This window comes from Aotus nancymaae, unplaced genomic scaffold (genome assembly GCF_030222135.1).
Source record: "Aotus nancymaae isolate 86718 unplaced genomic scaffold, 86718_ANA_hifiasm-v0.15.2.pri h1tg000040l, whole genome shotgun sequence".
NCBI classification, from domain to species: domain Eukaryota; kingdom Metazoa; phylum Chordata; class Mammalia; order Primates; family Aotidae; genus Aotus; species Aotus nancymaae.
In genome coordinates this window covers 9,237,530-9,259,774 of record NW_026988454.1, presented here as the reverse complement: position 1 = coordinate 9,259,774, position 22,245 = coordinate 9,237,530, and the positions used below count along the sequence as shown (strand labels likewise).

Below are 22,245 nucleotides of genomic sequence, written 5' to 3'. Positions count from 1 at the left end.
ACAGGTTGGCGCTCGTTTGTCAATGTCTAGGGAGGAAATGAGCTTTAGAAAATAAGCAGGTGGGATATGTGTTTTGGCTTGCTTTGGTTTCTAATGGCAAACACATTAGAAAACAAAACTTCGGACAATGAAATGCTTGAGGAGTGAGGGGATTTTCTGGTATAGTATTCTTTCTTCATCCTCTCTGTTATTTCAAGGCTCTCTAAGTGTACTTGTAAGCTTTCTTCTGTTAAAAACTATAATCCAGGCTGGGCACAGTGGCTCATGCCTGTCATCCGAGCACTTTGGGAGGCCGAGGCAGGCAGATCACCTGAGGTCAGGAGTTTGAGACCAGCTTGGCCAACAGAGTGAAACCCCATCTCTACTAAAAATACAATAATTAGCCAGGCGTGGTGGCAGGTGCCTGTAATCCCAGCTACTCAGGAGGCCAAGGCAGGAGAATCCCTTGAACCTGAGAGGCCGAGGTTGCAGTGAGCTGAGATTGCACCACTGCACTCCAGCCTGGGCGACAGAGTGAGACTGTCTCAAAACAAAAAACCTACCACCACTAACAACAAAAAATGAAAACAAAACTATAATATGGTGAGAAAAGTGAAATTTTATTTGATAAGGAAAGATCTTTCAGTGATTTAGAGACGTCATTTTGGATATTAACAAAATGACATAGATATGGTGGTAAGGAAGTTTGTTCCAGAGGGCGCTAATTCTAGGCCAGATCCTGAAAGCTGAATTTTAAAGTTCATTCCTGATGTCATCCTGTGTCTTGGGATTGACCGATTTCTTCTACAAGTAGGTATCACAGACATTTCCTGACAGTGAGGTAATGACCCTTTTTTGATTCAGTGCAATGTCTCTTTGCACTATGGTTGTTTGTCTAGGGGAGTGAGAGGCTAGAAGTGGGCTGATCACTCAATAAAAAAAAAAAAAAGTAGCAAAAGCATAGCATCAGTTGATGGAATTGGGTAACTCACACCAATAGCAGAGATGTATGCTGTGTATTTCTAGATTGCTCCAGGCCTTCCAGATTAAAATGGATGCTCTTTTCTGTGTCTTTTCCTCTCCTCTATTCTTGCTTACCATCTTAACAGCCTTTGGGCATAAAGGGATGGACCTGGTAGGGAACTTCTCTGCATCAGGCGTGTTATTTATACTTTGCCATTTAGTCCTGACAGCAACCCTGAGAGGTAAGGTGGTATCATCTGTTTCACGGTTGAGGAATCCCCTGAGCCTCGACTCTGAGACACTGAGTGACAGCCCAGTTCACACAGCCACATGGTAACCCAGTGATGTCGAATGCCAAAGCCCCTTCCCTTGCCACGGGCGGTGCCGCCTGGGCTCTTGCCCTGTAGCCGGGTGTCGGGTGTTCCATTCAATGTTATCTTCTTTAACTCTGGGCTGCAGGAAACTGAAGACGCACCTGCAGCATCTCCGGTGGAAAGGAGCGAAGAGCACAAACCGGGAGTACAAAGAGAAGTGCTGTGCGCGCTGCCAGCAGGTGCTGGGGCTCCTGCTGCACCGGGGCGCCGTGTGCCGGGGTTGCAGCCACCGTGTGTGCGCCCAGTGCCGTGTTTTCCTCAGGGGGACCCCTGGCTGGAAGTGCACCGTGTGCTTCGAGGACAGGTGAGCATGTCCGGTGGTTGGATCCCTCTCACGGTCTCAGAGGAGGCCTGTTCACAAACGGCTCATAAAGAGAGCACTCGTTCCTCACCTTCAGCCAGGAAATGTGTATGGAGTACCTGACAGGGAGCTACCTTTCTCGACTTGGAAGTTATCCTCATCCAAAAATCAATTTTATCATATAACAACATTTTTTTCATTTATAGAAGTTTGGGCCAAGCACAGTGGCTCATGACCGTAATCCTAGCACTTTGGGAGGCCAAGGTGGGTGGATTCCTGGAGTCCGGGAGTTTGAGACCAGCCTGGACAGTGAAGTGAGACCCTGTCTCTACACAAAATACAAAAGTTAGCTAAGTGTGGTGGTGCATGCCTTAGTCCCAACTACTTGAGAGGCTGAGATGAGTGGATCACTTGAGCGTGGGAGGTTGAGGCTGCAGTGAGCTGTGATTATACTACTGCACTCCAGCCTGAGTTTCAGAATGAGAACCTTTTTAAACCACAAAAAAAAGTTTCTTAAGTCTAAGGATGGGCTAACCCGGGAGTTCAGGTCCATTCAGATTTCTTAACTAAATGCCTTCATTTTCTTAGCACTTACTTTCTCTCCTTCAGTACCAGTGGAGTAAAGTATAATCTAGGGAATATTGGAGCAATATTATGAAGCTTTAAATACTGCCTTTTTGAAGGAGGCAAGCTGACCTGTCTTTGATACTCAGGCAAAGAAATGGACATGCTTCCCATTAGTGACAGACTACATCTATGTTTATAGTAGTCAATTGGTGTTAGCAGGTTTTAAAACCAGTTTTTCCCAGCACTTTGGGAGGCCGAGGTGGGTGGATCACAAGGTCAAGAGATCAAGACCATCCTGGTCAACACGGTGAAACCCCGTCTCTACTAAAAATACAGAAAATTAGCTGGGCATAGTGGTGCGTGCCTGTAATCCCAGCTACTCAGAGGGCTGAGGCAGGAGAATTGCCTGAACCCGGGAGGCGGAGGTTGCGGTGAGCCGAGATCGTGCCATTGCACTCCAGCCTGGGTAACAAGAGCGAAACTCCGTCTCAAAAAAAAACCAAAAAAACAAAAAAAAAAACCCAGTTTTAACATGGAATTGGTGTTTTTAAACTCTCCATTCTGAAAACAATAAAGAACTGACTTGGCTTAGACTCCCGTTGCTCAAAGCAAGAATGAACTGGTCATGAGTTTCTTGAAATCACTAGAGGGGTGACTCCGTCTGCTGCGGGAGATGGTGCACAAGGACATCACAGAACTTTGGAGAAGGGAGGAATGCTAGGCTGGTATGAACGGGAGTCATCAGAGACTCTGAGATTAGAAAACAACTTTTTTTTTTTTGAGATGGAATTTTGCTCTTTGTTGCCCAGGTTGAAGTGTAGTGGTGCAATCTTGGCTCACTGCAACCTCTGCCTTCTGGGTTCAAGTGATTCTCCTGTCTCAGTCTCCCAAGTAGCTGGGATTATAGGTGCCTACCACCACAGCTGGCTATTTTTTTGTATTTTTAGTGGAGACGGGTTTTCACCATGTTGGCCAGGATGGTCTTGATCTCTTGACCTCATTATCTGCCCCGCCTTGCCTCCCAAATTACTGGGATTACAGGTGTGAGCCACCGTGCCTGGCCTGAAAACAACTTCTAAATATTGCCACAGATGTGTGAGTGCCCCAGGGACAAAGATTATGGGAGGCACTTATACCATGTGGGCATGCTGGCTGGGGTTTCTCTCCCCCAAATCAGGAGGGCTACATTTCATGTACACCCTGGCATTCGTCTAGTGTCCTGTCCCTTTGCAAGGCTTACTGTATTTCAGTCATCCAGCCAGAGAGGTGAAGTGGCTCAACCCGATTTCTTTGCTCTTGAGCTGTGTCCCTTCCATTTCACTCATGGCGTGCCAAGTCACACAGACAGCGACAGAATTCACCTTCTCATGTCATGTTTCTTCAGTTTGCCAAAGCCAAGATCCTTCAGGCTTTTCCTCGCTTGAGAGCAAAAAATAAAGAATTACTGTGAGCTGCCCTGGCTGCAGAGAGAGCAATTCCAAATCATCTCTAGAAAGGTCTCAGGGTCTTCTTCCCCATTTCAATCAACCATGTATATTTGACGTCTAATGATAAACGTTGCCGGGCAGGGTGTTACATTTCTCAGCATTTTTTCTTCTTCTAACAATGAACTATACATGAAAAATCAAAACAGGAGGACGAGGTCTGAGGCAATCTCCCAGGAAGCTGACAGTGATGAAATCTCTGCCCTAGTGAGCATTGTGTCTCAGGCACTGTAACTTTACCTTCTAAGTACATGAAACATGACTTTGACTTCTAAAACCCCAGCTTCCTTATTTTGAAATAAGGAGGGTTTTCAAAATGCCTAAGGTCATTGCATGACTCTGAGTGCATTCACAGGAGAAGTCGGGAGGGGAGAGAGCGAAGTAGTTTGTGGGGACATGCATTTTCCTTCCCATTGCCTTGCTCCCTGTCCCCACAGCCCTCTGTCCTCTCTCCAACTTTATCCAATCTGGGCTGTCCTCCTTTTAGGACCGAAACAAAGATGAGACTTTGTGACACTTTAGGGTCTTTGACATTCACAACTGTGGCACATAGAGGACCTGGAAATGGTTTTTGACCCCAGTCATTGTCTCCCATGCTTATTCCTTTGCTTCAGGTTCATTCCTCAAGGAAAAGTGGATTCGTGGTTCTGAGCAGGATGAGGAAATTTGGTTTTTAAAATCAAGAAAGGGGAAGTGCTAGGGTAGCAATGACCAAAACCAACCCACCAGCTTGTAAGTGGCTGCAGAGCAAGAGGCCCGTGGGAGGTGCTGGCCCTGACCTTGTGTTGAGAGGCTCCAGGACACAGATAAAGTTTCTGTCTTCAGGGAAAGTTTTCTCTTCGAACTACTGAGTGCCAAGCTGCTAAGGGCCCCAGGAGCTCAGAGCAGGGAGACATGAGGCAGGCTGAGTGGCTCAAGATGACTTTCAGAACATCCATGGTTGGAATATTCCTTTCATGTTTTATTAAGAGCTTACAACAATCTTATAGGGAGCTACATTGTTCATCCTCGTTTTATAGTTGAGGAAGTGGAGGATTAGAGACACAAGATGGTTTGTCCATAGTCATATCAGTAAGAACAGGGTGAAGACTGCAACTCAGGTCCCCCGGCCCCCCAGGCCTCCCTCTGAATCGCCAGTCCTCTCCAGCCTGCTGGGAGCCTTGTCCCGGGAGGGCAGAGTCTTTTTTTTTTTTTTTTTTTTTGAGATAGAGTTTCACTCTTATCAGCCAGGCTGGAGTGCAGTGGTGCAATCTCGGCTCACTGCAACCTCTGCCTCCCGGATTCAAGTGATTCTCCTGCCTCAGCCTCCTGGGTAACTGGGATTTCAGGTTCCCACCACCATACCCAGCTAATTTTTGTGTTTTTAGTAGAGATAGGGTTTCACCATGTTGGCCAGGCTGGTCTTGAACTCCTGACCTCAGGTGATCTGCTTGTCTTGGCCTCCCAAAGCGCTGGGATTACAGGCATGAGCCACCATGCCCAGCCAACAGTCTTAAAAGCCACGCAGAAGAGCTTGCCTCCGAGGCAGTAGGAATTGGAGTATGAGCATGTCCTCCTTGCCAAGTGAACACCGTGCCGAAAGTGTGCGTGGTTCTGCAGGGCAAAATCAGGAGGGCGGAAGATGAAGGTGAAAGAGCGACCTGAGAGTTGTTGCAGTGAATGAGAGGCACCAAGGGAGGGGGCTGGTGGCAATAGTGAAGGAGAACGTGAGACAGGAAAGGGGGGATGGACCTCGGTTACAGGGGATAGAAGACAGAGAAGGGCGAAAAGCGATTCTGAGGACTGGCCAGACAGGTCGCTTGGCTTGCTGAGCTGGATCACAGGGCAGCAGAGAACCGAAGGAACAGAGGAAAAGAATTGGAAAGGACTTAGAAGAACAAAGTAAAGTTGCTTTCAGTAGTGAAGGGGGCTGCGTGTTGTCCTCAGCAGGGACAATCAGAAGAGGGTGACTTGGGAGGAGAAAGAAAGAAGTTAAAAGCAGAAACGTCCTTGCTTTCCACTGATGTTTCTTTCCTTGGAATTTATTGACAATTTCTGCAGTGAAATGGCAGATGGTAACAATTACGTTGAAATATCAAGGAGGAGACTATGCTTTGTATTTGTTTATTTCAGCTTCATTTAAAAAAATAAGATTTAGGCTGGGCGCGGTGGCTCACGCCTGTAATCCCAGCACTTTGGGAGGCTGAGGCGGGCGGATCACGAGGTCAAGAGATCGAGACCATCCTTGCCATGATGAAACCCTGTCTCTACTAAAAATACAAAAATTAGCCGGGTGTGGTGGCACGCGCCTGTAGTCCTAGCTACTCAGGAGGCTGAGGCGGAAGAATCGCTTGAACCCAGGAGGCGGAGGTTGCAGTGAGCCGAGATTGTGCCACTGCACTCCAGCCTGGTGACAAAGCAAGACTCCGTCTCAAAAAAAAAAAAAATTTAGCTTCATGATTTATGTTTGCATTAATTTTTTTCTATTAAAACTAATACACTAAGTGGTAACATCAAATTCCATGTCTAAAGGAAATATGCTCTTCTGCCTTGAGAAGATTACTGAGGAATTACTCTTGTTCAAGACTTTTTTCCTTCAAATTGTGATCTTTCTTTTCATGCTTTGTAATTGCTGTGACCATAACACATCGATTATTCTTCAGCTTCAGGTATTTGTGGACACACTGCCTGTTTCATTAGGAACATTTTGCTGCCAGTCAGGTGCTTTGGAACCAAATTGATTTGTACAGAGAATTCTGTAAGTTGCAAATATTTTAACAATAAAGGTGCAACAGAGCTTATATCCCATCATTAGAACAGAAGGCTGCAAGTTGCAGCAGGTGGTGCTGTTGATTTCAGAGTAATTTCCTGCTCAAACTTGTCTCTCGTACCACACCTGATGCCAACAAAGAGCAGCTTAAGTGTGTTTGGTTGAAAAATTGATCCAGAGCTTGGCATTTGAGTATCATGTTCTTAGTTCTCAGGTTGGGTCTTGAGTTTTCACTGCAGAACAGTAGTGGTTAAAGTAAGATCTTGGAGTTTATTAAAAGGGAGGTGAGCTGGATGTGATGTGTCTATGCCTGTGGTCCCAGTTACTCACGGAATGCCCAGGCAGGAGGATCACATAAGCCCAGGAGTTTGAGGCCAGACTGGCCAACATAGTGAGACGTTGTCTCTAAAAAAACTTAAAAAGGTTTTTTTTGTTATTGTCATTCAGCATTTCAGATTAGGACTTAGATGTAAAGATACTGTTACAGGATGATGCATTGTATTTTCTGCATTGCATGAAATAATTTCTGATGAAAATCAAGTGACATTTCAAAGGAAGTTCTATTGTAATAGTTTCTGCCTAAAGTAAAACTTCCCAGAGTTTAAAAAATGTAATCTTTAAAAGTTCAGACTGATACTCTCAGTATTTTTTTCTTCTTTTTTTTGAGATACAGTCTCACTCCTCTTGCCCAGGCTGGAGTGCAATGGTGCTATCTTGGCTCACTGCAACCTCTGCCTCCCGGGTTCAAGCGATTCTCCTGCCTCAGCCTCCCAAGTAGCTGGGATTACAGGTGCACCACCACACCCAACTAATTTTTTGTATTTTTAGTAGAGATGGGGTTTCACCATGTTGGCCAGGCTGGTCTTGAACTCCTGACCTCAGGTGATCCACCCACCTTGGCCTCCCAAAATGCTGGGATCATAGGTGTGAGCCACTGCGCCTGGCCTACTCCCAGTATTTTTATAATCCCAGGTTTTGATAAAATATTGAATCCTCGTTGTATATTCACAAAGGCAAATAACTAGTGCATAAGAATGGAATAATTCACTCTCACTCTTGAAAATATATCTACTCTTCAAATGAGTAAAAGGTCTAACTCTATAAAAGATTGAAAATACATTGAATGCCAAGTGTGGTGCAGGAGAGTTGGCAAGGAAAGATTTTAGCCTGGTGCCAAGGTTAAGATGGTATTTGTCTACTGACTATTTCCTGTTTCAAAACCTTATTTCTTTTCTTTCCCCTAAATCCTACCTTTAACATTGCTGATAGAAACTATTTACGTGTTTCACATGAAGAAGTATATAAACAATTAAATATTCTGAGTACAATGTTTCACGTAGTTGTACATTTACAAATTTTCAAGACTAATTTTACATGGAAAAGCCTTTCGTTCTTTGATACAGTTTTTTCTTCTTCATTGTGAATTGGAAATAGCATCACAATATAGCATGGCTGTTTCACGTAGTGTATGTATGCCATTTTCTGTAGGAACAGGATAGACGATAATCATATTCTTTTTATTCATGTGTCAAATAGGAGTAATTATTATAATCATTCCTTGAAAACTTGTGTTTCCAAAATGTATAGTTAAAAAGTAGAAATTTATGGCCGAGCGCGGTGGCTCACGCCTGTAATCCCAGCACTTTGGCTGAGGCAGGCGGATCACTTGCGGTCAGGAGTTTGAGACCGGCCTGGCCAACATGGTAAAACCCAATCTCTACCAAAAATACAAAAATTAGCCAGGCATGGTGGCAGGTGCTGGTAATCCCAGCTACTTGGGAGGCTGAGGCACGAGAATTGCTTGAATCCGGGAGGCAGAGGTTGCAGTGAGCTGAGATCGCGGCACCATACTCCAGCTTGGGCGACAGACAGAGATTCAGTCTTTTTTTAAAAAAAAAAAAAAAAAAAAGAAATTTATGGGGAGTACTTTTTGGACAAAAAAAAGTTTCTTTTGTGTTTACTGAAAGGGAATGTTTTCACAATAGTGCGTGTGTCATTCTTGTTGAAATTGAAATGTATTCTATGGTTAGCACTTGGTTAGTTAGGGTAAGTCCTGCCTTTAAAATCTTTTTGAGAACGAGTTAGCTCTCTGCACGTTGTCTTTTGTTAATACTCTCTGTTGTTACCTTACTTAGTTCAGCTGAAACCTGTCACCCTATAAGGGAGGGCAGCCCCGAGAGAGTTTTTCTGGGCTGGCATTTTGCATGGTAGCCAAGACAGTTTAGCATCCAGGGTTCACACCAAGAATGTTTTATAGATAATTTTATTGGTGGCTCAAACCTGTAATCCCATCACTTTAGGAGGCTAAGGTGGGCGGATCACTTGAGGTCAGGAGTTCAAGACCAGCCTGGCCGACATGGTGAAACCAGTCTCTACTAAAAATACAAAAATTAGCCAGGCATGGTGGCACACGTCTGTAATCCCAGCTACTCTGGAGGCTGAGGCAGGAGAATTGCTGGAACCTCGGAGGCAGAGGTTGCAGTGAGCTGAGATGGCACCACTGCACTCCAGCCTGGGCAACAGCGAGACTCTGTCTCAAAATAATAATAATCTTCTCCCTCAACATTTAACGTCTTTTTCTTTCTCGTTCACGTTTTGGTAAGTGTCGCTGCCAAGTCAGCCTCAGGGATTCAACTTTCCAGCCTCCCAGTTCTGCTCTTCTCTGCTGATGAAACAGAGTTCATTCCGCTCTGGCTTTGTTAGTTTACGAACTATTCCCTTACTCTAGTCCTGCTGTCTCTTCATCCTAGCTCTTCTTCTGTCTTGCTGTTTCTTTTCCGCAGAGGTGGTCTCATCTAAGACTACCTCTTAGATAGTAAGACTACCTTTTGGAGACTAACTGCTTTCTGAACGTTCCCTCTGGTTCCACAGTGACGCATGGTCACAGAGGCTGCTGGGCTGGGCTTCTGGACTCCATGCCCCCTGCCTGTGGCATTTTTTTGGAAGCTCTTGGTTGTCTCTTAGAAAGCCACATTGCCGGCTCGCCCACAGAGAGTGTGTGCTCCTGCTTTCCGCCTTCTGCTCACCCCTCTGGTCGCGGTGGATCCCCCTTCTTAGGTCTACAGGGAGAGGATAGGTCGGTGTACAGCATCTAACCGTTTTTATCGTCAAAGCCTTAAACAAGTATAGCTCTGTCAGCTGCAGTAGAATTGTTCTTACTTTCATTGACTGGTTATCTGATGTAACAGACCAGGAGTCACAAACTTGACATCAACAGACAGCAGACAGGGCACAGACCTTGTTTTTCTTTTTTCTTACCTACGCAGTGTTTAATATTGCTCATTTTAGTGCTTTAAAACAGGCAGTGTATCCTCTGGTTAAGCACAGCGCCCACCCCTCCCTGTGGTTTCCCCTCCCAGCCCCCTTCCCTCATTTACAGTGTCTGCTTGGTCCCTCAGTGCGTGGCCCTGCCCGACACGGTGAGAGGGCGTGACGCCCACTCAATTCCAGTGCACACTGCTACAGGGCTATACCTATTTTGGATCCCACCTTATCCTTTCAGTTCTAAGGATGTCCCCCTGCAGAGAGGAGGATATTCATTCATTCGCTGGGGCTGCTGTGCGCCTGCCAGAGCTTGTAGCTGTGAATATAGCAGTGGATGTGACAGAGGGGGGGCACCTGCCTTCTCTCTGAGGTTAAGCAAGGGAGAGTTATTCATGTTTTGTAAGAAGTGTTGGTAGTGGATTGATAAACACCCTGTCTTTATCTTCATCTTGATTCTCTGACTCCTTTGATAGTTACCTAGGATTTAATCACAATGATCAGTCTTTTTTCCTGTAAAGATGTTGAAATCTGATCAAGCTGGTGGGAAAAAAATGAGTATTTTGCTTTGTAACTATGAGCCATTTTAGATGCAAGACTATTTTGAAGTAGGGCCGGTCACGGTGGCTCACACTTGTAATCCCAACACTTTGGGAGGCCGAAGTGGGTGGATCACCTGAGGTCAGGAGGCCGAGACCAGCCTGGCTAACATGGCACAACCCCATCTCTACTCGTAAACACAAAAATTAGCTGGTCGTGGCGGCACACGCCTGTAGTCCCAGCTACTCAGGAGGCTGAGGCGGGAGAATCGCTTTCCCCTGGGAGGCAGAGGTTGCAGTGAGCCAAGATCGTGCCATTGCACTCCAGCCTGGATGACAAGAGCAAAACTCCGTCTCAAAAAAAAAAAAAACAAAACTATTTGAAATAAAAATCCAACTGTATGCGTGCATAGGACTAATTTAGCTGGAAATTACCAAGCAGTTGGACAAACTATCATGACAAAATTAAGTTGATCTCAGTTCTACAATATGTGCCTTCTGTTTCTGCTGCTGCTGCTTTTTTAAAAAAATATTTTATTTGAGATAGGGTCTCACACCATCGCCCAGACTGGAGTGCAGTGGTGCAATCTTGGCTCACTGTAACCTCCACCTCCTGGGCTCAAGCAATCCTCCCAACCTCAGCTTCCTGAGGAGCTGCGACTACTGGTGTGCACCACCATGCCTGGCTAATGTTTGTATTTTTGGTACAGACGGGATTTTACCATGTTGCCCAGGCTGGTCTGGGACTCGGGGTTCAAGTGATTCTCTTGCCTTGGCCTCCCAGCGTGCTGAAATTACAGACATGTCCCACTGACGCAACTTCTTGATTTGAAGTCTTTGTAGGTCATGTGTCTGAAGGGCTCTCTGGAGACTTCCTTGCCACTGGGGTACTGGTTGGAGAGCAGCTCTGCCGGGAGATGTGCTTCTTGAGGCATTTGAAGAATCCTGGCTGTGCAGACCGATTTTCTATCCCTTGTCAGCTGAATGGTGAAAATAAGCAACTCCAGGGACATCGTGCTGACTTTTCTTGGAACGTAGAGCACAGATGCCATAGCGTAGCCACCTGCAGATGCGAGCAATTTAGACGCGAAGTGCATCACAACATGCGTGTTTGGCTCACTGCTTGGTGTTAGTAACGAGGTCAAAATATTTTCTGGTAGGGTCCTCCATTCATCTGATTATTGAACATCTGTGTGCTAGAATTTGTGAAGTGTTTTTCAACAGTTATTTCTCTTTTGATAATGAAATGACAGCATTCGCAGAATTCAGGCTGTGAAAATGGATGCAGAAGCCCCCAGAAGTTTATTAAGAGTCATCTAGGCGTCCAGCCCTTGGCGTTTGTAATTTTAGTGATCCTCATGCAGTTAATGTGAAGGTCAGTCGAGGGTCCGGTCTCCTGATCCAATAGCTTTTGCTGTCCCCATCACCCCAGGTTTTCGCCTTTTGAGATATATTTATGGGTTGATTGAAAAAGTTTTAAAGAAGTCATGATTCTGAAAAGTTTAAAGGCACAAACCTATTGCTCTGCTCATAAAATGTTCCAGGAAGTGTTCATAACCTCATTCTGATTTAATCATCTGGGGAAAAGTGCTAGATACTTTCTTTGGTTACTTTGAATCACACTACCCTGTGTCGGCCCTAACATGGACAGACGGTAGGATCTACTCACCTCTATCATAGACTCTAAGGGTGAGATGAGTGGTCCTCCTTTGTAAACTTGGGACTAGGCCGGGCGTGGTAGCTCACATTGGTAATCCCAGCACTTAGGGAGGCCAAGGCAGGCAGATCACTTGAGGCCAGGAGTTCAAGACCAGCCTGGCCAACATAGTGAAACCCTGTCTCTACAAAAAATACAAAACTTAACCAGGCATGGTGGCGCATGTCAGTAGTATCAGCTACTTGGGAGGCTGAGGTGGGGGATCACTTGAACCTGGGACGTTGAGGCTGCAGTGAGCCAAGATTGCACCACTGCACTCCAGCCTGGGTGGAGTGAGACCCTGTCTAAAGCAAAAAGCAAAAAACAAAAAAATTTGGTGTAGAAAAGGAGTCCTTACAAAAGATATTGTGGAATGATTGATTATGAAACAGCTGATTTTGCAAGAAAGGGTAATGGAGACCTGGGCCAAACCTAGCATTCAAAAGAAACAGCCTTAAATGCAAAAAGTGCTGGTTGTCGTATGGTTTAGGGAGAAAAATACTGTGGTATTTTTATAATTTATAATTTATATTTTATTTTTATAAAAATACCACAGTATTTTTATTCTTCTATTCTTTTTTTTTTTTTTTTTTGAGACGGAGTTTCGCTCTTGTTACCCAGGCTGGAGTGCAATGGCGTGATCTCGGCTCACTGCAACCTCCGTCTCCTGGGTTCAGACAATTCTCCTGCCTCAGCCTCCTGAGTAGCTAGGCTTACAGGCACGCGCCACCATGCCCAGCTAATTTTTTGTATTTTTAGTAGAGACGGGTTTCACCATGTTGACCAGGATGGTCTCGATCTCTTGACCTCATGATCCACCCACCTCGACCTCCCAAAGTGCTGGGATTATAGGCGTGAGACACGCCCGGCCCTTATCCTTCTATTCTTTAATCACAGGCCCGAGAGATCCTAGAGTTTGTGCCCAAATCTCTGTATGCCAAATTAGCTCCTGCTTAAACTGCGCAAGTAGTCAGTTGGGATGACATGAGATTAGGTGGTTACATTAGATGGTTCGTGCTGGGTGACTAGGATTTTCATTGATCTGCTTCTGAAGGTCCTGAAACCAGGGCTGGGGGAGTCCTTTCCGTGATTTGCAATGTCGATTTGCTTAGGGGCTTTCACCTTTCACTCTTCCTTCTCCGTGGCTGTTTTTCATTTCCTATGATTGTGTGTCTGTGTTTACTTATCGCTGCTGTTCCCTGTCTCATTAGCTCAGTTGACTCTAGTGTCTCAGATACGGATATTTTGGGCCCAAGGGTACCGGGCTGGAGCATGTGAGAGGGTAGATGAGCTGAAATGGGTCACTCGCCTGAAAAGCAATTCTGCAAGTAAGGTGCGTTTATCAGATGGGGTTGAGGGGAGGGCTTGTCATTCCTGCCCTTTGGATTTGCTTTCCTGTCCCCTCCTGTAAGGATTAGACCTTGTCCTGTTTGCCAGGACTGAAGAGGCATCTTCAGAAATTGAAGAGGGAGAGGCGCAGCCCTTCAAAGGTGTGGGGATTCACCACCTGTTACTCCCTCTAGACTCGACCAGATTTTTCATGTTCTGCTTCCCTCGAGTGCTCCAGGGGAAAACGTCTTCACAGAGGCTGAGATTGCCTTAAGTTTTTTGGTGTTGATTTAGCAGATTAGATAATTGAGTTTCTAACTTTATGGAGGCAAACTTTTCCCTGTCTCTCTAGAGACATATCACAGTTGAACATTTTATATGTTTTTGGCTAGATAGCAGTCACTGATTATCAAAATTCTGTTATAGGCCAGATGCAGTGGCTCGTGCCTGTAATCCCAGCACTTTGGGAGGCCGAGACAGGTGGAGCTTGAGCTCAGCAGTTCGAGACCGGCCTGGGCAACATAGCAAAACCCTGTCTCTACAAAACACACACACACACACACACACACACCAGCCAGGTGCGGTGGCACACACCTTTCGTCTCAGCTACTCAGGAGGCTGAGGTGGGAGGATTCTTTGAGCCCAGGAGGCAGAGATTGCAATGAGCCAATATCGTGCCACTACACTCCAGCCTCGACAACAGAGCCAGACCCTGTCTCCAAAAAAAATTCTGTTATGAAATTCTTACATGCTCTCTATTTTCCTTGTTTAGTCACTAAGTATTGGTAGTAATCATTTATGTACCAATCAGAAAATAGTGGTGTCTAACCAGATGAAGGAGAGAGTTGGTCGATGTCTTCTGACAATTACTGGCACTTCATAGAAGAAGACAGGATATTTGAAAAATGTCTAGATTGACATATATTTGTGATTTTACTTACATTAGCAAGCATTAATCTTTTAAAAAGTCTACTTGAGTTCATATATAGCCTAAAAGAACCTAATGGAGAATTTCTTTCAGTCAATCCTGTGACTTATAGAAGAGAATTAGTCATGAGTTGAAGTTTTAATTTTTTTCTTAAATTATCATAACGAAGGAATTGGCAAGTTTTGTGGTACATTATTTCAAGGATGTGAACATCTTATAATATTTGCATGTTTGCCCTTTTATGTCCTAAAAGGACATGAACAATTCTGCCTTTCTGAGATTGAGGGTGAGTATGGTTTCCTCAGAAAACCAAGAGTAAAAGCCACGTTAGGACGTCAGTTTCGAGCAGTCAGCATCTCAAGTGGGCTCTGTGCTGTCATGCATGTGACTGAGATGATAGGAGTTAAAGTCCTGCCGTAGGGAGCTGCTGTCAGACCAGTGAGCCAAGCAGGGCACCTTTCCCCTAATTCACAAGCAGTTCACTCAACTGTATCACCTGAGATTAGGAGTTCGAGACCAGCCTAGCCAACATGGCAAAAACTCATCTCTACTAAAAATACAAAAGTTAGCCAGGTGTGGTGGCGCATACCTGTAGTCCCAGCTACTCTGGAGGCTGAGGCAGGAGAATCGCTTGAACCTGGGAGGCAGAGGTTGTGGTGACCAGAATTTTTGCCACTGAACTCCAGCCCAGGCGACCAAACAAAACAAACAAACAACAAGTGGGCCAGGCGTGCGGTGGCTCCCGCCTGTAATCCCAACACTTTGGGAGGCCAAGGTGGGCAGGTCACCTGAGGTTGGGAGTTAGAGACCAGCCTGACCAACATGGAGGAACCCCATCTCTACTAAAAAATACTAAATTAGCCAGGTGTGGTGGCAGGTGCCTGTAGTCCCAGCTACTTGGGAGGCTGAGGCAGGAGAATCACTTGAACCCGGGAGGCTGAGTTTGCAGTGAGCCAAGATTGTGCCACTGCACTCCAGCCTGGTGACAGAACAAGACTCTGTCTCAAAAAAAGGAAAAAAGGGGTAAATCTAGCACTGTTCATATCTTCTCTCTCTGAAGCTTCCTCTCTGCTCATTTTTCAGAAATGTCAAAATAAAAACTGGAGAATGGTTCTATGAGGAACGAGCCAAGAAATTTCCAACTGGAGGTAAATGCTCTTCTCTTTTTTACTTAAGTAAAATGATATATTCCCGGTTTTAAAATATGTGATGTTAAGACTTTTGAATATAAGCAACATGAATATAAGCAACATCCGCGGGCCCCCATCTTGCTGTTCCATTTGCTAGGGCTCTCCGCTTAACTCTCACCACTCCTTCCCTCTGCCTGCGCCTCTTCCCTCTGCCGCTTTTCCCCCTCGGAGGTTGGCCCCATCCTTTAAGGCTCCTGCACCACCAGGTTTCCCTGGCTTCCTGCTTCTAGGTGTCATGCTCCCTTCTCTGAAACACCATCAGCGCCGGGTTTGTAATCCTCTTCCGTAACTGTTGCAGAGTGCCTTATATTGTAGCATTATTTGTGCACTTCTGTTTCTCTCTACAAGCAGTGACTGTGATTTTAAAATCTCGTCAGCCCCCATAGCACCAAAGCACAATACCTCGTTTATGATACTTGAGCGAAATTATTGAATAACTGAAGACCACAGTGAGCGAGCAGCGTTTGAGCTGAGCAGATGTTGATGGTTGTGGAGTGGGCGCACGTTGTGATTATGTGAGTGGAAACGTGCATTTAGTCTGTGTACTATGAATGTCTCATAACGAGATGTTGACCTCAAGAAGGAAACTGAGGCAAAACGAATCTAGGTGGAAAGTTTATATGGGCCAAGGCTGAGATCTGCAGCCCAGGAAACACTTTCAAGTGCTCTGGGGAACAAAGGAGAGGCTTGAGTTTTTTGTTTTTGTTTTTGTTTTTGTTTTTAATCAGGAGAGAGACAATTACAGAAGCTGGTTTTCAGGAATTCTCATTGGTTTATAGAAAAACCATTGATTCGGGCTGGGTGCGGTGGCTCACGCCTGTAATCCCAACACTTTGGGTGGCCAAGGCGGATGGATCATGAGGCCAGGAGTTTGAGACCAGCCTGGCCAACATGGTGAAACCCTGTCCCTACTAAAAATACAAACATTAGCTGGGCGTGGTGGCGGGTGCCTGTAGTCCCAGCTACTTGGGTTGCTGAAGCAGGAGAATCACTTGAACCCGGGAGGTGGAGATTGCAGTGAGCCGAGATCATGCCATTGTACTCCGGCCTGGGCGACAACGTGAGACTCCGTCTCAAAAACAAACAACAACAACAACAACAACGAAATACCATTGATTCACGGTTGGCTACCTGTTGCTGAGCTATAGGGTGTGAGTTACGGTGTCCAGCGTATGGCATTGTTAGGATAATTTATGGCCATTGGTGGTGACACTGAATCTAGAGTCCATACAGCAGGTGGCTTTGAGATGATTAGTTAGTCCAAGTTGGGGGAGGTGATTGCAGTCTCATTTCAGTGTCTCTCTAGACTTGGTCGTTTAAAGGGAGCTTGTATTTCTTAGATTAAAAGTTTATTTTCTTTTTCAAAAGTATTTGCAATGGATGGCATGCCAGTGTAATTGGTAGCTAGGACCTGGAACTGTGGAGAGGATGATTTGTGCTTTGATCACAGAAGTGCCGGGACAAGGCATCGGGACAGAGGCGCACACAGGCGCCGCCTCAATGCAGCGCAGGCAGGGGCCGTGGGAACCACATCCGACTGTATTGGGAATGCAGGCAGCACGCCTCCTCTGTGACGTGATGACGGGACCTGGACTCACAGCCTGACTTAGAGGGCAGCGGTGGCTCTTTTCTAGAAAAAGCGGCAATTTACTGGTGGAGAAATAAGCCATATGACCTCACCCAAAAGTGTGTTGGCAGTAAAGGCAGCCATTTATCTGAATTGATATTCAGCTTTTATAAAGGGTAGGTTTGCCCAGGTATAGATTTGTTTGGTACTAAATTCTCCCATGGCTTATATTCCTGGCTCTTCTTACTGAAGAAAAAAATGCTGCTTCTGCCAAGTTTATTGGAAACCTGGAGGAAAACCTAATACCAAGGTGTGTGCCAGGCAGTCGAATGAAACAGGCTTGTCCGTCTTTCTCTAAGCCAGTGTTTCTTAACACCTTCCCGCCATCACCCTCTCCTCTACCCCACACAGCCTTTTTAGACACTTTTTCAAAATCGCTACCGTAATATTTTGATATCACAGATATCATATATCTGTCTATGTACTGAGGCCTTTTGGAGAGCCACGGACTGTTGAAATAGCGAAGATTTGCTGCCAATCTTTGTGCCCTTAGGGGTGCCATCATCCCATGTGGGATGCGTGACCTTGGCGAAGCAGCTGCAAGCACAGGACCTTTCTCTGTTTTTATTGCTTTTATGTTTCTCTCTCTGTCTTTTTTTTTTTTTTTTTTTGTGATGGAGTCTTGCTCTGTCATCCAGGCTGGAGTGCAGTGGCACGATCACTGCTCACTGCAACCTCTACCTCCTGGGTTCAAGTGATTCTCCTGTCTCAGCCTCACGCCACCACATCAGGCCAATTTTTGTATTTTTAGTAGAAATGGGGTTTCACCTTGTTGGCTGGTCTCAAACTCCTGACCTCAAGTGATCTGCCCGCCTTGGCTTTCCAAAGTGCTGGGATTAAAGGTGTGAGCCACTTCACCTGGCCACTTTTATGTTTCTTTAAAATACTTTTTTTTTGTTGGAGGGCTGGAGCCTTCTTCAAAAGGTTGATTCTGCCCTTTTCCGTAACAATTCCTAGTTGATAAACAGCAGTGCTGCAGGAGGTAAAGTTTCCGTCATTTCTTAATGTCAACTCAGTGCAGACATCTCCTTCACTGAAAACGTTTTCTACGTCACTGGAAGTTCTAGCATCATTATTTCAGGTAAATTAGTCTTCATGTGTGTCCACGTATGTGTACACGAATATGTGTGTGTGTGTGCGCGCGCAAACACGTTACCATCTTGTCATCTTTTCAGCACTTCGTCTCACCTGAGTGAGTGGGAGAAGTATGTTATCACGGTGACTTAAGATTAAAAAGGGAAATAGGTCAGGTGTTTCCCTTTTTACAGGCTCACACCCGTAATCCCAGCACTTTGGGAGGCCAAAGTGGGTGGATCATGAGGTCAAGTGTTCAAGACCAGCCTGTCCAACGTGGCGAAACACCATCTCTACTAAAAATACACAAATTAGCCAGGGATGGTGGTGGGCACCTGTAATCCCAGCTACTCAGGAGGCTGAGGCAGGAGAATCACTTGAACCCAGGAGGCAGAGGTTGCAGTGAGCCGAGATTGTGCCACTCTACTCCAGCCTGGGGGACAGAGTGAGACTCTGTCTCAAAAAAAAAAAAAAAAAAAAAAAAAAAAAAAAAAAAACAGAAAGGGATGAGATTGGCGTTTTAGGGTTTTCTTTCTTGCCTTGTAACTTTAAGAATAAAAACATCAATAAGGACAAACCAGAGTTAGGAAAATCAACCTACGCATAAATCATTCTTTTTTGCTGATGCCATTTCTATCAATGTATCAAATAAACACCAAAAAACCCTCAAATTCCCTCCTTCTCTACAGTCCTTCCTCAAATGCCAAGGTGCCCGATTTTCCTATTGTTCTATTTCAGTAGAGTTGGGGTAAGAGACACGGAACTCTGGAGAACGATGCCAGATTGGGAGCTCGCAAGTAGTGCTAGGAGTTAGACCATGTGGGGCGGAGTTTGCAGCAGGTGAGTCAGGAAAGGTAACCAAGGGTCGGATGACAGAGGCTCGGGTGGACACGCAGGAATGCCACCACGCTCCTGTGTGTGCCCCTAAAACAGAACCAGGTGCAGTCATTGAGGAGTTAAATTGAATTTGTGTGCTTTAGCAGTTGAGATCCACTTGGGGAAATAGAAACTGTCTGGTTATTTGAACAATAATTTACTTTAGGGATTGGTTAGCCAGGAATTGGAGGCAAAAAGGGAACCGTGAGAGAACAGAGCTGGCAGCTGCAGGAAGCCGACCCCGTCCGACCCTGCTGAGCTGACGCTGGCCGGACACAGGTCAGGAGGAAGTGAGCCCCTTCTCCCTCCTCCTGGTTCTGGTCTCCCCCTGGCAGCCCCCACTGGACTCTAATAGGGAGGTAGCTGCAACCTCAGTTCTCGGATGTGTTCCGGAAAATGTGTGGTTTTGCATGTTCTCTAGAGTTTTCGTTGTTGTGGTGGGGGCAGTACTCTTTCCAGCCCTCTATATCCTGAGCGGAAGTTAGAAAAATGAGATGGTGGTTTAAACCACAGAAGGGTACAGACAGCTCCAGCCTGTGCCTCTTTCCGTGCACTGGTTATCTATTGCTGTATAGCAAATTCCCCTCAAACCTAGTAATACAAAGCAAGTAACATTCTTTTACCTAGTTTCTGTCTTCAGTGGAAGGCTTGGCTGGGCTAGGGGAGTCTGTGCTGTCCTGGCTTGCCCTCATACTTGGCCAGCGACTGCTCGTGTTGGGAGGAGGACTTGGCTCCTCACCATGTGGATGTCTCCACAGGGCTGCTTGAGTGTCCTCCTGACATGGCGGCCAGCTTCCTGCAGAAAAAGAAAAGCAGAGCCCCACGGGATCTTTTCTGGCCTAGCTTCAGAAGCCGCACCCTGTCATTTCTGCTGTGTCCTATTTGTCCCTCAGGTCAGCCCTAGTCAGAGGAGACTACAAAAGGGTTTGGTTGTCAGGAGGCATGAAGTACTGGGACCATCTTGGAGATGGCTGCCAAATCCTGTGTTCCTTATCCTGGGAGAATGGCAACACCTCTCACTCTGTCCCCAAATCCACAGACCGGAGAATCATGCTTGACTCCTTTGTTCTTCATTCTGCCCCTACATCCACTCAGTCAGCAAATCCTGACATTTCTGCCTCCCAAGTCTCTGGAATCTTCCTCTCCCTTCATTCTCACTTCCAACATAGCAGCTCCTAACTGGTTCCCACTGACCCCATCTGCTTCCGCCTCGGTCCCTCCTCTATTCTGTGAAGAGACGGAGCTTCCTTTTCTCTTTTAAAGGAAGTTACTTACTTTCTGATTACAGAAGTAATGCAAACATTGCAGACATTTGGGAAACACAGAATAGTATTTAGATGCAATGGAAATATGACCACAATCATAATTACTGCAAATTACATACTTGTGTACGCACATGCGAATGCACACACCTGTAACCTCCCAGCCTTCTTTCTAGGCCAGCCTGTGTGTATGTGTGTGCACAGATAGGCTTATCCAATTTCAAATGTATTGTGATCAGACTATATATGGTTTTATCTTGCTTTTACAATTGAACTTGGCATAAACATTTTCCTATATTATTAAGACTTCTTCCAAAATGTATTGATGCCTCTATAAAATACACCAAATATACGCACTACAGTTTATTTAACCTGTTCCCAAGCGTCAGTGAGTACATCACTGTATTTGATTTTTCGTGTTATGGATAACTCTGTGATGAGCATCTTGTACAATATCTTGGCATGTCTGTTTATTTTTTGGGGGGTAGATTCCTAGAAGAAGAATGGTTGGTCAAGTGTATGAACACTTGAAAAGCTTTTGATGTTTCGCCAGATTACCCTCTGGGAGTGTGTGCTTATTTACAACAGGTTGGCAGAGTAAGTTTCCTTCTTCCCACACTCTGGCCCCCATTAAGTTATGACATTTGAGGCATGATTTCAAATTAGAATCATGTAAAAAACTAGATGCCAGGCACAGTGGCTCACGCCTGTAATCCCAGCACTTTGGGAGGCCAAGGCAGGAGGATCGCTTGAGCCCAGGAGTTTGAGACCAGCCTGGGCAACGTAGTGAGACCCTGTCTCTAAAAATAAAATAAAATAAATTTAATTAAAAAATTAAAAACTGGAAAATGAAGAAAATCATAAGCAGCAATGTTAAAAATACAGCCGCTTCACCCAGAGAACAATTGTTGACATTTTAGTATATACAATTTCTGTTCTTTTGTGAGTGTATGTATCTATGCTTGTGGGTACATAGGTATTTGTGTGAATACATATGTGTGTAGATACACTTTTTTTTTTTTTTTGAGACAGAGTGTTGCTCTGTCGCCCAGGCTGGAGTGCAGTGGTGTGATCTCGGCTCACTGCAACCTCTGTCTCCCGGGTTCAAGCGATTCTTCTGCCTCAGCTTCCCAAGTAGCTAGGACTACAGGTGTGTGCCACAATGCCCAGCTAATTTTTTGTATTTTTAGTAGAGATGGGGTTTCAACCACGTTAGCCAGAGTGGTCTCGATCTCCTTACCTTGTGATCTGCTTGCCTCGGCCTCCCAAAATGCTGGAATTACAGGAGTGAGCCACCACGCCCGGTCACATACACATTTTTAAAGTATTTAGGTTGAACCATAAGAAATTGGTATTTTTAGGCAGAAAATTGTTGAGTAGAATCAATTTCACATGAGTCAAGCTATTTACATAATTGAAATCGAATTGTACAGTTTCATCCTAATGTTTCTTCATGTAATAATTTGTAAGGAACATTTTCGGTATCTATAGCTATCATTGGCTATGTGATTTCTAGTGACTGCCTCTCACTCCATCATAGGAATGTGACGTCATTTGTTTAACCAAATAACTATTGTTGGATGGTCAGGGGATTTCCAGTTTTCTATTGCATTTTGGAAAGTTTATGGTGTTATTAAAATGATAATAATGCAAAGAACATCCTTGTAGATACCTCTTAGCACATCTCTGAATATTTCTAGAAAGAGAACAAGATGAATGTCAGGAATGTTGCCTCCAGAAAGGGAGTGGAATTATCCTTAAAAATAAACCAACAAGCAAACCAACAGACACCTTCGTCAATTTGGGAAAACCACATTGGCCATCCCAAATGGTTATCTCATCGTTTTGATCCGAATTCATCTAATAACAAAAGAGATTGAATCTCTTCCACTTTTCAACCTTCTGTAAATGTTCTTGGTATATGAAGGCGATCAGCCCTTTTCAATCGTGTTATTTGCATATGTGTCTTCCTAGTACGTAGTCTTGTTTAGAACTTTATGTTTTGACACACAGAAGTTGTTTTGTTTGCTCATAGGCAAATCTCCT

General features: G+C 45.1%; 1 protein-coding gene across 7 annotated transcripts in view; it reads left to right on the top strand.

The window, feature by feature from the left end:
• SYTL3 (synaptotagmin like 3) overlaps positions 1-22,245 on the top strand; it is a 111,184-nt gene that overhangs the window by 20,056 nt on the left and 68,883 nt on the right. For all 7 annotated transcript variants that reach the window (XM_064360488.1, XM_064360489.1, XM_064360492.1 and 4 more), the window contains 2 exons: positions 1,402-1,620; positions 15,254-15,318. In XM_064360488.1, coding sequence (XP_064216558.1) covers positions 1,402-1,620; positions 15,254-15,318 — 284 coding nt within the window. The remainder of the gene's footprint in view (positions 1-1,401; positions 1,621-15,253; positions 15,319-22,245) is intronic.